Below are 15936 nucleotides of genomic sequence, written 5' to 3'. Positions count from 1 at the left end.
GAAGTTTCTAGGAAATCAGCATTATGGTAGTTTATTTTTTTAATTTCAACACACCGATTTCTCGCCAACACAACAACACAGAATGTCGTCTGATGGGTTGATTGGATTGGCGTATCGACGGCTGCCAGACCTGATAACAGCGCTCACACTCACATTTCGGGACGACACGTCACGGTACGATAGGACAGAAAGCTCTACGTTTATTTAGGATTTTTTCTAGACATTTTAAATTGATAAATTATTTATTAATTTATGAGAAAACATAACAACAGGTCAATGTAGCTTACTGAGCGCGAGGTCTACTGTTCACAGAACTACCAGTGTAGATTGTAGATCATGTTGGGTTGTGTTGTGCTCATGCTTTATGTACATTTCATTTATAATAATTGTGCTTTCCAATTTGTTCATTTGCACCAATTTCATTCATCGAAAACTATTTTGAATTTTATTCTAGATTAAAATATCAATTCCCGTTGGTTTAAAGTTATCACTTACTCGAAAAAACTCAACCAACTTGTTACTTATTGGTCCGATGCAATTAGGTTGATTAGTCTTATACAATTCTCGTAAGTTTTATTCATCCGTCTCCCACGAAAATTTAGAGATTTTATCCAATATTTTAATTTACTATTGGTTGTTTTTCCCTTATTTACATTTTTCCAAAGTATAGATAAAAATAACTTATATTTGTATGAGAGATTGATCGATTAAATGATTTACTTATGAAGATCACAATAATTACTGGCTTATCAATATATTATACTTTCTCTCATATTAACTTATATATTAAAATAGCTTAAAATACAGCAAAGTTTTGGATGAATTTACGCAATACAAACTGAAATAATAATTATTGAACTGTATATGGAGAAAATGCAATTTAGAATAATTACTTTAGGGTAATATGGTTTTGTATCTACATAAATTGGTGGAGCTTTGAACATATCAATGACCATTCTTCGGAAAGAACACTTGGAATATCCTTCCCAGTAAATCTCTACCAAAAAAAGAGAGAGAGAAAGTAAGAGAGACAAAGCACAAACTAAATTTGGATGATCAAGGCTTTTCTTCCTTTCCATTAATGACTAATTGAGAAACAATGTGCAAAATTCGATTGTACCCAAGCAAATGAAACTGGCCCTCCCCTCTAATTCACAAACATTCGTCTTTCTCTTATTCTTATCTCACTCCTCATCCTCCTTCTTCTTGTTGTTGTTCGTCTTCCTCTTCTTCCTCTCCCTTTTCCTTCTCCTCTTTTTCCTATTTATATTCTTCCCTTCTTTCACTCATCTCACACTTCTCATCTACTTCCCTCTTCTTGTTGTTTGCCTATTCTTCACCTTCTCCTTCTTTCTTCTCTTTTTCTTATGTCCATTCCTTTCTTTTTCCCCTCATTTTTCTCTCACTTTTCATCCGCCTCTCTCTTCTTGTTGTTCGTCTTCCTCTTCTTCTCCTTCTTTCTCTGTTTCTATCCTATTTTTTCAATTTTTTCTGTCCTCTTTTTTCCCTTTTTTTCTGTAATTAAGGGTGTTGTAATCTTATTCTTTCCTATCTGCATGCTTTCTTCTCATCCTCCTCTCTCTCTTCTTCTTGTTCGTCTTCCTCTTCTTCTCCTTCCCTCTACTCCTCTTCTTATTTCTATCCTATTCTTCTTCCATTCTTTCTTTCCTCTTTCTTCCTTTCCTCTTTCTCCCTTTCCTCCTTCTTCCTTTTTCTCTGTAATAAAGGGTGTTGTAATCTTATTTATATCCTTTTTCCACTCATTCTTCTCATCCTCCTCCCTCTTCTTCTTGTTCGTTTTCCTCTTATTCTCCTTCTTTCTCCTCTTCTTTTTATTTCTATCCTATTTTTTCCATTGTTTTTGTCCTTTTTCTTCCTTTTACTCTGTGATAAAGGGTGCTGTAATCTTTTATTTATATTCTTTCCTTTTTCCTCTCATTCTTCTCAGCCTCCTCTCTCTTCTTGTTGTTCGTCTTCCTCTTCTTTCCCCTCTTCTTTCTCCTCTTCTTCTTCTTCTTCTTCTTCTTCTTCTTCTTCTCTTCTTCTTCTTCTTCTTCTTTCAATTCTTTTTTTTCACCAATTCTACTATCACTTCTCATCTTCCTTCCTCTTCTTGTTGTTTGACTTCCTCTTCTTCTCTTTATCCCTCTTCCTTCTTCTATTCTTCTTGTTTCTATTCTTTCCTTTTTCCATTCATTCTTCTCTCACTCCCTCTTCTTGATGATCCTTTTCCTTTTTACCTCTTCCTTCTCCTTTTTTCCATTCTTCTCTTTTTCCACTCTTTCTGTCCACGTTCTTCCTTTTTCTCTGTAATAAAGGGTGTTGTAACAACGGTGGGGTTTTATTGGCCGTAGTAGATGCAGCGAAAGGTGGTTGACTGGCTTAAGTCGGACAGATTGCTTTGACGTAATACAACCAACTGACTTCTAAAACTAAATCCCAAAACAATGCCGAAAGGTGTTTGCAAGACAAATTGAAGTCACGATCCTCTCTTCAATAAGAGACAGGTCGCTAAAAGAGTGAGTAAGAAAAACGAGAGAGAGGAATAGAGGGAGATTGAGAGAGAGACTGAGGGAGAGAGACCGACAATGAGAGAGAAACAGAGATGATGTCAAACGGGGGAAGATACAATAGTGAACGTAATCAAAACAATAACTATTCTCTAATGACGGTTATTACACCAATTATTACAAAAAGCAATCCTCAAGCCCCCTAAAAATATTCGTGAACTCGCATTCTTTGAAAAAAATATTTGAAAATTATATAACCTGGCCTTTTGATATTGTACTGTGGGAATATTAAATATCATAAATATGAATTGAATAACTATTGTTATCAACTCTATTATCATAACTATTATGGCTTTCTATAGTAAAGTAAGGTATGGTATAGTATAGGTATTTTGTGCTGTGCTACAGTGCATTCTTAATTCGCATAGTTTTACAGTATATTGATTAATTTCATCGATAACTTTTGAACTCAATGGTACTTCCCCATAATAACTCCACTTTTCCTTACTATTTCACTATCTCGAAAACTTTATTCTAATAGGTGTTTATTTTCAAGGATTTTTTCACAAAATCTATAATCGTTCAGGTTAGCTCTCAATTTCTTGCTGTAGTAGAATAAGTGCCGGTTGCACAAAAGCCGGTTAAATTTTAACCGTTATTAATTCCACGAGAACCAATCTGAGAAGGATTTATTGAAAATACGGCTTCTCTGATTGGTTCTCGTGAAATTAATCACGGTTAAATTCTAACCGGCTTTTGTGCAACCGGGCCTCAGTCTTTAATTTGATTTAATGAGATCTGAGAATGAATTTGATCAGATTTCAATTTAATTGAATAGAAGTTCCAATAGAACGCGAATAGAATCAATACAGAGGTCTTGAAGTTTCATAGTATTCAGTATTCTAACTATTGAAGGATTGAGCAATTTGAAGACTTGACGTTTTGTCTTTTTTTTCTTATTGATATATTATTCATTATTATTATTCATTTATTATTTTTACAAAAGGAGTCAGACCGGGAGAGAAAGACTAAAGGATATTCTTGTACTATTGTATTGACTGTAGTATTAAACTACTGAAGTATTTGAAATATTCAAAAGAAGTTCCCGTTAATCAAGGTTTTACTCTGTAGAAAATGGCGTTCTAGAGGTATTTCAAGTTCAGTAATTGACTTTTTCTCATAATAAGAAACTATATTAGAATAAACTGCTGGAAAACACTGTTTTAAAAACTGTTAGAATGTGAAATAAAAACACACATATATCGTCAAATTCTACAGTTTTATTTGGACAGTGACTCAGTCGAATTGTTTGAATGTTTTTGGAACCTATAAAATTCTTGAATTCACACTACAATCCATCAAAATTCTACAACAACACGTAAACTCCAACCCAACCTTGGAAGATACAATTTAAAATGAATAATCTATTAGAGGTAATGGATTCTTCAAGCCATTCTGTTCGAATTCTGTAGCGTAAAAGTAGCTCTCAGACATTTTATCTTGTAGATTGCAGATGCAGCTATCAGCTGATGAAAATTAATGATGCCTCCGATGGCTGTGAACTAAACTGGATCAAGATGGATCCTCTCTCCTACTCAATCAATCACTGTTCCGTCCCGTCAAAATAACAATCAATAAATTTCTATTCGTCCTTGGTATCAATATCATGAATATCAATGTCAATATCAATAATTAATAAATGAAATGCTATTCGTTTTTTATTTCAATATCATCAATATCAATCAATGGGGTTTCTATATCAATAATTAATCGATAAAATTGCTATTCGTCCTTGATTTTAATATCATCAATATCAATCAATGGGGTTTCTATATCAATAATTAATCGATAAAATTGCTATTCGTCCTTGATTTTAATATCATCAATATCAATCAATGGGATTTCCCCAGCAGTCGAACGTTGTTAATAATAATTCTACAGTGAAATTCAAGTTTAAAGTGAGCATTCGATTAACATTGGTTTCCAATTAAACTTAAAAATTCCTATCCTTGTCTGTCATTAGACAAAGCCGTTAGCTTATCCAACTCCACATCGTTGCCAAACTGTTTGTAGACTATGTAGCAATATGAAGATCTATCAAAGTATTCCATCTCAATATCATAAAAATGTATAAATCTTGAAAACACTTGTTCTTTGACAAATAAAATATATTATGAAAATAATATTTGAGATATTATAATTGATCATTATTAGCAAGAAAAAACAGATAAGACCAGATTTACGGGGATAACTTGAATCGTAGCACTCTACTATAGAAGGCGGTGGAAAAGAGAAAATTGAATCAATGCCTTCCTATAATTTCATTAAATTTACTCGATGTTATTACATAAGCATTATTTATGGCTATAATATTTTTATCTACAATCGACAATCTACAATAGAAGGCAGTGGAAAATGAAGAATGATAACAATGCCTTCCTATGATTTGTACTGACTTTATAACGTGAATCTCACTCAATGTACTCGATGTTATTACATTAGCATTATTTATGGCTATAATATTTTTATCTACAATCGACAATCTACAATAGAAGGCAGTGGAAAGGAAGAATGATAACAATGCCTTCCTATGATTTGCACCGACTTTATAACGTGGATCTCACTACATATGTAATCGATATCCAATTATATTAAGCGAGCGATTTCTGTATATCTGTATATATTTTCATATTTGGTTATTTATGTCCAACGGATCTCGAAAATGGCTCTAACGATTTTCACAAAATTTGGAACATAGTAGGTTTATGATATAAAAATTCGATTGCACTAGGTCTCATCCCTGGGAAAACTCTCTTAACGACATTAAAAGGATAATTCATCCTTGGAAAAACTGCGGAGACTTTCGTCGTCTGTGGATAATAAAAAAGTGCGTCTGTGGAAAATCAAAATATCTCATCCCCGAAATTCATAAGCTCACTTATAGCCTGTTGTAAAATATTAACACGATCATTTTAAAGAATTGTGTTCTGTTTGTCAATTGATAATAATGATGAGCGAAGCTCGGTTCCCCGATATTTATTATTACAGTGGCTATGATAATGGCAGCAACATTTGGAATTATTTATCTAAAGGTCTCACTCATCTGTATTTCCAACAACAACCGTTTCGTTTGATTCGTAAAACAACCAAATCCGCAAAACTGTCCCACTAGTAAGAAAAACAGATTTTCGCATTTCTTCGATTCCCTTGTGTCCACATCCGTGGAGGAGAAGAAGAGTGGGAAGCAAACAACAAAACAAGATGGAGAGAGCAGTGATCTGTAATGGACGAGATTTCGTTTTGCCCTGAGGGAGGGCAGAAGGCAGAGACAGAGGCCAATCTCCCTCAAGGACTTGGACAACGCAACTTGACTTGAGAGAAATGCTTTCTTCCTTTTCTCTTATTTTTTCTCCGAGTAAACAAGAGTTGAATATGGAAGATAGGAATCTCCAATATGAAAACATTATCTAACCGAGATCTGGAATGAAATTGTGGTTTGATTAAAACTGGTATTGACTCCTGAACCCTTGGCTGGCGCGATTTTGGGAGTCCCAGACTCATCATATATAAAACACTTATTGACGTGGGCAACTTTTAAATAAATTAATAAAACAAAATAAATCTTGTAGCACCCTTTATTTTTAAAAAAACTTTAAAATAGTTTAAAGATGGTGTAATATATCACCGAAACTAAAATAGTTGTTCAACTATTTTAAAGTTTTTTTTTTAAATAAAGGGTGATATAAGATTTATTTTGTTTTATTCATCATATATATTATGTAGTTGGATTTCAATTCAATTAAACAAGAGTTGAATAGGGAAAATACGCATCTCCAATATGAAAACATTATCTAACCGAGATCTAGAATGAGATTGTGGTTTGATTAAAACTGGTATCGACTCTTGAACTCTTGGCTGTTGGAAGATTTTGGGATTCTCAGACTCATCGTATATGATATTAAGTAGTTTGATTTCAATGTACTTAGTCATATTTGGAATGAAAGTTGTGAATGAATATAATTATCACAACTATATATATTACAACATGTTATTGTGACATCATTTGTAACATAAAAATTATCAGTGAATGAACTTTTCTTCGGTAATAAAATACAGATGACTTCCACCATGAAAACTCTATTCCAAAGTGAACTGCATTCCAAAATGAACTGCGTTTCAAAGAAACATCACGGTTTACTACAGTTCACGTCTCTTCGGGAGTACAATGCATTAAATGAAAAGTAAAAATATTCGTTTGAAAAAATTTAATGATAATAGTGATTGATTATGAAATTTCTTTGCAGGAATAAGTTTGAAAACTACAACATTCCAGTATGCAAGATTACATGCCCGACCGTTTCATCCATTTTACAAAGTTGTGTAAAATTGAAGGTTTTAATCATGGATGAAACACAAATAAAACTTCTACTTCCAAATCTATTTGAAAAAAGGTGAAAATATTTTATATTTGCTGATCTGGGGCATGATATTGTTCCCTCATCATCTTACACTTTGAATTAACTTATTATCCTATAGTGAAATCCGCTTGAAATATTCTGCATTCCATATGAATTACAGCAATGCTTTTCCATTCAGTACTGATCTCATAGATCTCATCGAATCTCACTATAGATCTCTTTCTAAATAAATCTATACAGTTGAATCTTAATCTCTTTACATTTTCTTAGATCAATTCTCAATCAATCTCTATTAGGATCTCGCTATATTTAGAACAACCCTCCAGCTTTCACAGGCAGCACACGAGAAATCAAACAAGGAGATTTTCAGCTACATTGATCTAGATTGAGAAGGAAATAATTCATCTTGAAAAATTAGAAATTCAATTGTAATTGAAAGAATACGACGTTGATTGATTTTTTCAAAATGCATCTAAACCTAAAAAGTTGGTTATGAGAGTAGCATTCTTTTCAAATACCTTAACAAAGCCAGCGGTTTGATTGTATGATAGATAAGAGATGTTGTAGCATTTCTCCATAATTGAAAGAAAAAGACGTTGATGTTGTCAATACCACTATATTTGTACGAAATTAATTTAAATTACAGAACCAGGTTTCATGGAAACACCTGCCACATATATAATACCAATATTGGTATTGACATTGACGTTTTATTCTTTTAATTAAGGAGAAATATCACAACATCTCTCACCATACAATCAAATAATTAAATTGTAGTTGAAAAATTGTACTCACCTGACATAGCATTCTGCCGATATCCATTTTGTAATCACGTGCAGAACTTGACGTTGACAACCATACAAGTCACATGGGACCACCTCAGTGGTAGCTTCCTCCAGCTGCCTGGTCCACTACCAATAATAGTTGAAAAGTCACTTTTCCAAACTAAACTTCAAAGAACTTACAGAAATTTCTGGAAGAACGATGATAGTATTTGTTGTACAGTTTTTCAACTAGTTTGAGGAGTCCATCAACAAAACCAATTTGGAAACGTTTCTTAAGGATAGAAGTCAAACAATGATGTAAAATATGCTAAATGTAGTGATAAATCAGCTCTTTGATTAACAACCGAGAACGTTAAAATGGGGGCTTTCAACAATATTACTTCTCAAATTCTCAAAATCCCAAAATCTCTATTTCCATCAACTTGGTTTCAGTCACTAATAACTCGAATACTAGTTGAATAGTTGAACGATCCGATGCCAAATAGTCCATGAACCCTAAGATTTAGTTGAAATTTTCAATGTGCTTCAACAAACTGACGCAAAATAGTTGAAAAAGTTTTGAGTATCAGTTGAATATTTCAACGCCGAATAGTTCATGAGTTTGAAGATTTAGTTGACATTTTCAAAGTGTTTCAACCGACTCGAAATAAAATTATGGAGTTTCAAGAATTAGTTAACTATTTCAACCGACACGGAATTGTTCATGAGTTGAAAGATTCAGTTGACATTTTCTAAGTTCTTCGACTGGAGTGAAATAATGATGATGTTTCAAGAACTAGTTGAATGTTTCAACGGAGCGAATTAGTTGATGAGTTTTGTGAGAACTGTTTGACGATTCTGTAGGGATTACACTAAATGTGGTCACAAGACTGTATCGTAAATCGCAGACAGGACTCATTCACAGGAGTGGTTCACCAAACCGCGTTCAACCGACGACTGAGGACTGTGAGGAGAAACGCGTCTCTTCCTCCAAGATCCGTCCTTCTTTCTCTTTGCAATCACTTTCCTTCTCCCGCATCTCCTTCCCTGGTCCGTTTTCCCTTTCTCTTGCGTTTCGTCCGCTTATCTAAGCCGCGTCTGTTGCGTCGCCTTATCACTTGCATCCTTGTTGTAGATCCAAGGATGAACTTCCAGCAGAGAGACAGCTTGCTGTTTCTGTTCAGTCAATCTCCCTTCTTTAATCTTTATTCACTGCTGATTTTGTGTCGAGTTTGTTCCTTTTTTTAGTACCTCTTCTATTAGATCTGAACATGTAACATAAAGAAGTGCCTTTATTCACTGCTGATTTTGTGTCTAGTTTGCTCCTTAATTGGTCCTTGGTCCCTCTTCTATTAGATCTATGTGCATATGTAACTTGACTGTAACTATATGTGACTTGATTCTGTCCCAATCACTTCAATTCATTAAAAATATGAAAATAATAGTTTGGGTTGTTGCATCATAAAAAATAGCATATGAAGAAGAAACGCATGAACAAAACCAATTTGGAAACGTTTCTTAAGGATAGAAGTCAAACAATGATGTAAAATATGCTAAATGTAGTGATAAATCAGCTCTTTGATTAACAACCGAGAACGTTAAAATGGGGGCTTTCAACAATATTACTTCTCAAATTCTCAAAATCCCAAAATCTCTATTTCCATCAACTTGGTTTCAGTCACTCACAACTCGAATACTAGTTGAATAGTTGAACGAACCGATGCCAAATAGTCCATGAACCCTAAGATTTAGTTGAAATTTTCAATGTGTTTCAACAAACTGACGCAAAATAGTTGAAAAGTTTAGAGTATCAGTTGAATATTTCAACGAACCGACACCGGATGAGTTGGAAGATTCAGTTGAGATTTTTAAGGTTCTTCGACTGGAGTGAAATAATTATGGTGTTTCAAGAACTAGTTGACTATTTCAACCGACGCGGAATTGTTCATGAGTTGGAAGATTTAGTTGACATTTTCAAAGTGTTTCAACCGACACGAAATAAAATTATGGAGTTTCAAGAATTAGTTAACTATTTCAACCGACGCGGAATTGTTCATGAGTTGAAAGATTTAGTTGACATTTTCTAAGTTCTTCGACCGGAGTGAAATAATGATGATGTTTCAAGAACTAGTTGAATGTTTCAACGGAGCGAATTAGTTGATGAGTTTTGTGAGAACTGTTTGACGATTCTGTAGGGATTACACTAAATGTGGTCACAAGACTGTATCGTAAATCGCAGACAGGACTCATTCACAGGAGTGGTTCACCAAACCGCGTTCAACCGACGACTGAGGACTGTGAGAAGAAACGCGTCTCTTCCTCCAAGATCCGTCCTTCTTTCTCTTCACAATCACTTTCCTTCTCCCGCATCTCCTTCCCTGGTCCGTTTTCCCTTTCTCTTGCGTTTCGTCCGCTTATCTAAGCCGCGTCTGTTGCGTCGCCTTATCACTTGCATCCTTGTTTTGGATCCAAGGATGAACTTCCAGCAGAGAGACAGCTTGCTGTTTCTGTTCAATCAATCTCCCTTCTTCAATCTTTATTCACTGCTGATTTTGTGTCGAGCTTGATCCCTTATTTAGTCCCTCTTCTATTAGATCTGAACATGTAACATAAAGAAGTGCCTTTATTCACTGCTGATTTTGTGTCTAGTTTGGTCCTTAATTTGGTCCCTCTTCTATTAAATCTATGTGCATAAATGTAACATAAAGATTAACCTGTTGACTTGATACTGTCCCAATCACTCTAATTCATTAAAAATGTGAAAATAGTTCGGGTTGTTGCATCATTATAGGCGTACTGATTTTATTTATTTCAGATGCTGCTACTAAGTTTACTATTCTTAAATTAATAATTATTAGTGTTTTTTGTTTTGGAGAGCAAAATTTATCAATCGAATGATGTTACAATGATGCATAACCTTGCTAGCTACATTTGGACTGTTGTTGGAATAGAATAGATTTATATAAATTGGTATATTAAATACAATACATAAATATTTATTAGAATAGAAGCAGTTTTGGGCTGTAGCCTGTGGTGTCTTTCTCAAAGTTGTATGATTGTAAATTATTGGAACTTACTGAAACTGAATTTATTTATTTATTTATTTATTCGTTGATACAATTACAACACTAGTAAATAAAAAAATACGAGTATTTCACTTTCGGCTGTAGTATTATAGAACTTATAGATAGAAACATATTATTGGTAGTTGGCTGACCTATCTCGGATGTCATTGGCCGAGACTACTAGTATGCTCCTTCCACAATAGGCGTGTCTTGTCTCGGCCAATGACAGTTTTTATCTTGATAGTCAGCCAACTACCAATCATATGGCCTCATTCATCCCGTTTACACTCTGCAGCTCCATTTTCAAGATTTTAGTTATTAAAAAGAGATTGATAATGTTGTAATAAACAGATCTAGTTTCTCTCATTTTCAATCTATTGTCTACTTAAATACTATAGTTTTATTTATTATTATAGTTCATTTGTTCATGCGTTTCTTTTTCATATGCTATTTCATCTTATCTTGTCTGTATCATTGTATTTAAATATTAAGAAGTATATTTGAAGTAGTTTGATTCCATCAATTTCAATTTGAGAATTTGATTTCAGAACTTTGTCGAAGAGTTGTGATAATAACTGATTGGAATATATTAATATTCGCTCTTCAGATAAATCTGAAACAGTTTCGCGCAAATAAAGGCTATTTACACTGAAAACATATTTATCTATCTACAAGGATCGAAGTACACGAAATCCTTAACTCATTGTAATTCCTTTATTAATCTCTTCTTGAATGAGAAAATAAACCGGAATTTGAATATCTTATAACAAATACAACAAAAACCATGATTGACCACAAAAAACTTCGAACTTGATCCTAACACCGGTCATTTAGCCATATCAATAACAGAATTTTTACCACAATGTGAGCATTGAACTTGACATAGATTTGAGAAGGTGGCTGCTTCAGAAACGGACTTGTCCCCTCTGGGAGAAACTGTGACTCAGTTATTTGCAATTATTGCTTTTTAATACGTTCTCTTTTACTTTCTTACTTATTAGTCAAATCACTTCTGACCACTGATGCTGAGCTCTGGGCTGGGTGACGCCTTTCTCCTGCATCTATTTCTTCTTCTCCATCTTCTTTCTTTTTTATTTTTATTCTTCCTCTTTTTTCTTGTTTTTCATCTTTTCACTTTGCTTTCTATGTTATTTCTTCTTGCACTTTTCTTCTTTTCATATCCTTCCCATTTTTAATCTTCCACATAGTTCTACTCTTTTTGTTTTTAGGTTTTCTCCTTATCTATTTTCTCATCTACCATCATTTTCGTCTTCTCACTAACGCTTCCTGCTTTCTCTTTCTTCATTCCCTCCTTCTTCTATTTTCTTCAATTCCGTTCACTTCTTAATCATCTCTTTTCTCACTATCGCTTATCTTTATTCTCAATCTTCTTCTTCTTCTTCTTCTTCTCCATTTACATTCCTAACCTTATTTTAATTGATTTTTTTAAATCTATCTCTTATCCCCTTCTTTTCCTCCTCTTCTTTTTCTTCCTCTTCTCCTTCTCCTCCTTCTTCATCTCCTCCTCCTCTTTCATCACCTCCTTCTTCACCTTTTTCTCCTCATCTCCTCCTTCTTCATCATTCTTCATACTTTATTTTCATACATCTCTGAACTCTACATTCATGATACTTCTCTTTTTCTTCTTCTTCTCCTTTTTCTTTATCCTCCTTTTTCCTTATTCTCTTGCTCCTTTTTATTTTCCTCTTCATTCTGCTTCTTCCTCTTTTCCTATTTAATCTACATATTCTCAATTTTTTCCTCTTAGTCATTTTCTCCTTCCTCTCTCTTGATCCTCCTCACCTTCTTCCACCTCCTTTCTTTATGTTTTCTCTTCCCAGTCCTCTTGTTCTCCTCCTCCTTTTCTTTTTCTTCTTAGTCATCCTTTTCTCATTCTTTTTCCCCTCTTTTTCTCTTTTGTTTCTCAAGTCCTGTTCTTCTCCCTGTACTTTCTCTTCCTCTTCCCTCCTCATCCTCTTTTTAGTTTCCCTCTTCTATGTCTCTCTTGTTCTCCTCCTCCTTTATCTTTTTCTTCTTAGTCATCGTTTTCTCATTCTTTTCCCCTCTTTTTCTCTTTTGTTTCTTAAGTCCTGTTCTTCTTCCCGTACTTTCTCTTCCTCTCTCCCTCCTCATCCTCTTTTCAGTTTCCCTCTTCTATGTCTCTCTTCTCATTCTCCTCTTCCTTTCTCTTTTTCTTCTTAGTTCTCCTTTTCTCATTTTCTTTACTTTCTTTTCTCTTTTGTTTCTCAAGTCCTGTTCTTCTCCTTGTACTTTCTCTCCCTCTTCCCTCCTCATCATCTTTTTAGTTTCCCTCTTGTTCTCCTCCTCCTTTTTCTTTTTCTTCTCAGTCATCCTTTTCTCATTCTTTCTCTCCTCTTTTTCTCAAGTCCTGTTCTTCTTCCTTTACCATTTCTTCCTCTTCCCTCCTCATCATCTTTTTAGTTTCCCTCTTCTATGTCTCTCTTGTTCTCCTCCTCCTTTCTCTTTTTCTTCCTAGTCATCGTTTTCTCATTCTTCCTCCCCTCTCTCTCTCTTTTGTTTCTTAAGTCCTGTTCTTCTTCCTGTACCATCTCTTCCTCTTCCCTCCTCATCCTTTTTTCGTACCCCTCTTCTATGTCTTTCTCTTCAACACATCTCTCTTTCTTAAAAAGACATACTCTCTTTTTTTCTCTCTGTTTCAACACACTTGTAAAAACCCCAAGTAGGCCACTGCTCTTCTAACTGCACCATTCACTGCAAGAGTGCTAGGCTACTTACATACTCAGGATATAATACGTGGTATGAAGCTGAATACAGATATATACTGTACAGTAATTTGAAAATAGAGTACTTTCGAGAAGCAATTGAGAGCAATAATTATGGCTGCCCTTCCTTCCTTGCAGCAGCCTTGGGCACTTTTTTCACCCATTCATCTTGCTTCGATTCTAATCGGCAATAGCTCTCGTGGGTGTTGCTTCTTTTTCGAATCTTCTACGTTATCGGATTTTTTCTCCTAGTTTTCTCTCCTTTCCCGGCTTCTCTTGCTCCATTTCTTCCGTCCTCTACCTTTCTCGTCTTCTCTAATCCTGACGATCATCCACTTTCCACATTATTATTGTTCTTCCATGCAATTTTTCTTACCTCCTGTCCTGTTTGTTTCTACTTCTACTTATTTTTCCCTTCCTATAACTATGTACTCCTGCTTTCAATATTAATTTTACTTCATTAACATTTAGTAAACACCAATTTGAATATCAGAGTAATAAACTAATAAATAAAATTTCGGAAGACTTTATCAAGGATAAGATAAAAAAAAACAAATTGAGATTAATAGAATCTCGGGTAAAACAAAACTATTATTTTAAAATTGAGAATTGAGTTGGCTGAATCACCAATTTTGGTAATATTAATTGTGTAAAAATTATTAAAACTCGACAATTTTTATTTTTCTGTGCATCTAGCCTATATTTTGTTCATCAAGTACTTGATTATTGATAAAATTCAACATACATAGATTATCATCCATGAACAGAATTGTATCATTTGCACTGCTGTTATTGGTTTGAAAGATGTATTTCTTATTTTTATAACTCGTGGCTGGAGCTCAAGGCTTCTTTTACCAGTTACGCCAAAAACTATTGTAATTTAATGATTATTTTCATTTGTAGAAATATATCTTGTATTTAGCAATAAATTCCTCTTCCCTCCTCATCATCTTTTCAGTTTCCCTCTTCTATGTCTCTCTTGTTCTCTTCCTCCCTTCTCTTTTTCTTCTTAGTCATCCTTTTCCTCTTCTTCTCTCTTGTTTCTCAAGTCCTATTCTTCTTCCCGTACTATCTCTCCCTCTTTCCCTCCTCATCCCCTTTTTAGTTTCCTTCTTCTATGTCTCTCTTGTTCTCCTCCTTCTTCCTGTTTTTTTTCCCAGTCATCTTTTTCTTATTCTTTTCTTTCCCTCTTTTTCTCTCTTGTTTCTCAAGTCCTGTTCTTCTCCCTGTACTTTATCTTCCTCTCTCCCTCCTCATCCTCTTTTCAGTTTCCCTCTTCTATGTCTCTCTTGTTCTCCTCCTTTCTCTTTTCTTTCTTAGTTCTCCTTTTCTCATTCTCTTTTCCTCTTTTGTTTTTCAAGTCCTGTTCTCCTCCCTGTACTTTCTCTTCCTCTTTCCCTCCTCATCCTCTTTTTAGTTTCCCTCTTCTATGTCTCTCTTGTTCTCTTTCTCCTTTCTCTTTTTCTTCTTTGTCATCCTTTTCTCATTATTTTCCCCTTTTTTTCTCTTTTATTTCTCAAGTCCTGTTCTTCTCCTTGTACTTTCTCTCCCTCTTCCCTCCTCATCATCTTTTTAGTTTCCGTCTTGTTCTCCTCCTCCTTTTTCTTTTTCTTCTCAGTCATCCTTTTCTCATTCTTTCTCCCCTCTTTTTCTCTCTTGTTTCTCAAGTCCTGTTCTTCTTCCTCTTCCCTCCTCATCCTTTTTTCGTACCCCTCTTCTATGTCTTTCTCTTCAACACATCTCTCTTTCTTAAAAAGACATACTCTCTTTTTTTCTCTCTCTTTCAACACACTTGTAAAAACCCCAAGTAGGCCACTGTTCTTCCAACTGCACCACTCACTGCAAGTGTGCTAGGCAACTTACATACTCAGGATATAATATGTGGTATGAAGCTGAATACAGGTATATACTGTACAGTAATTTGAAAATAGAGTACTTTCGAGAAGCAATTGAGAGCAATAATTATGGCTGCCCTTCCTTCCTTGCAGCAGCCTTGGGCACTTTTTTCACCCATTCATCTTGCTTCGATTCTAATCGGCAATAGCTCTCGTGGGTGTTGCTTCTTTTTCAAATCTTCTACGTTTCCGAATTTTTTCTCCTAGTTTTCTCTCCTTTCCCGGCTTCTCTTGCTCCATTTCTTCCGTCATCTACCTTTCTCGTCTTCTCTAATCCTGATGATCATCCACTTTCCACATTATTATTGTTCTTCCATGCAATTTTTCTTACCTCCTGTCCTGTTTGTTTCTACTTCTACTTATTTTTCCCTTCCTATAACTATGTACTCATGCTTTCAATATTAATTTTACTTCATTAACATTTAGTAAACACCAATTTGAATATCAGAGTAATGAACTAATAAATAAAATTTAGGAAGACTTTATCAAGGATAAGATAAAAAAAACAAATTGAGATTAATAAAATCTCGGGTAAAACAA

At 34.5% G+C, this 15936-nt stretch overlaps 2 protein-coding genes across 2 annotated transcripts in view; one reads left to right on the top strand and one right to left on the bottom strand.

Annotated features, from left to right (window-relative positions):
- Positions 1-8003, bottom strand: part of LOC111058139 — a 67063-nt gene extending 59060 nt beyond the window's left edge. Inside the window, exon 1 of the mRNA XM_039438269.1 lies at positions 7724-8003. Within this exon, the coding sequence (XP_039294203.1) occupies positions 7724-7750 (27 nt within the window). The 5' untranslated portion in view covers positions 7751-8003. The remainder of the gene's footprint in view (positions 1-7723) is intronic.
- LOC111058141 (actin-histidine N-methyltransferase) overlaps positions 1-15936 on the top strand; it is a 108174-nt gene that overhangs the window by 77030 nt on the left and 15208 nt on the right. The gene's annotated exons all lie outside the window — the stretch shown is intronic.

The sequence above is a fragment of the Nilaparvata lugens genome, chromosome 11 (genome assembly GCF_014356525.2).
Source record: "Nilaparvata lugens isolate BPH chromosome 11, ASM1435652v1, whole genome shotgun sequence".
NCBI classification, from domain to species: Eukaryota; Metazoa; Arthropoda; class Insecta; order Hemiptera; family Delphacidae; genus Nilaparvata; species Nilaparvata lugens.
Note: the sequence above shows the minus strand (reverse complement) of the source record. Positions and strands in the feature narration are given on the sequence as shown.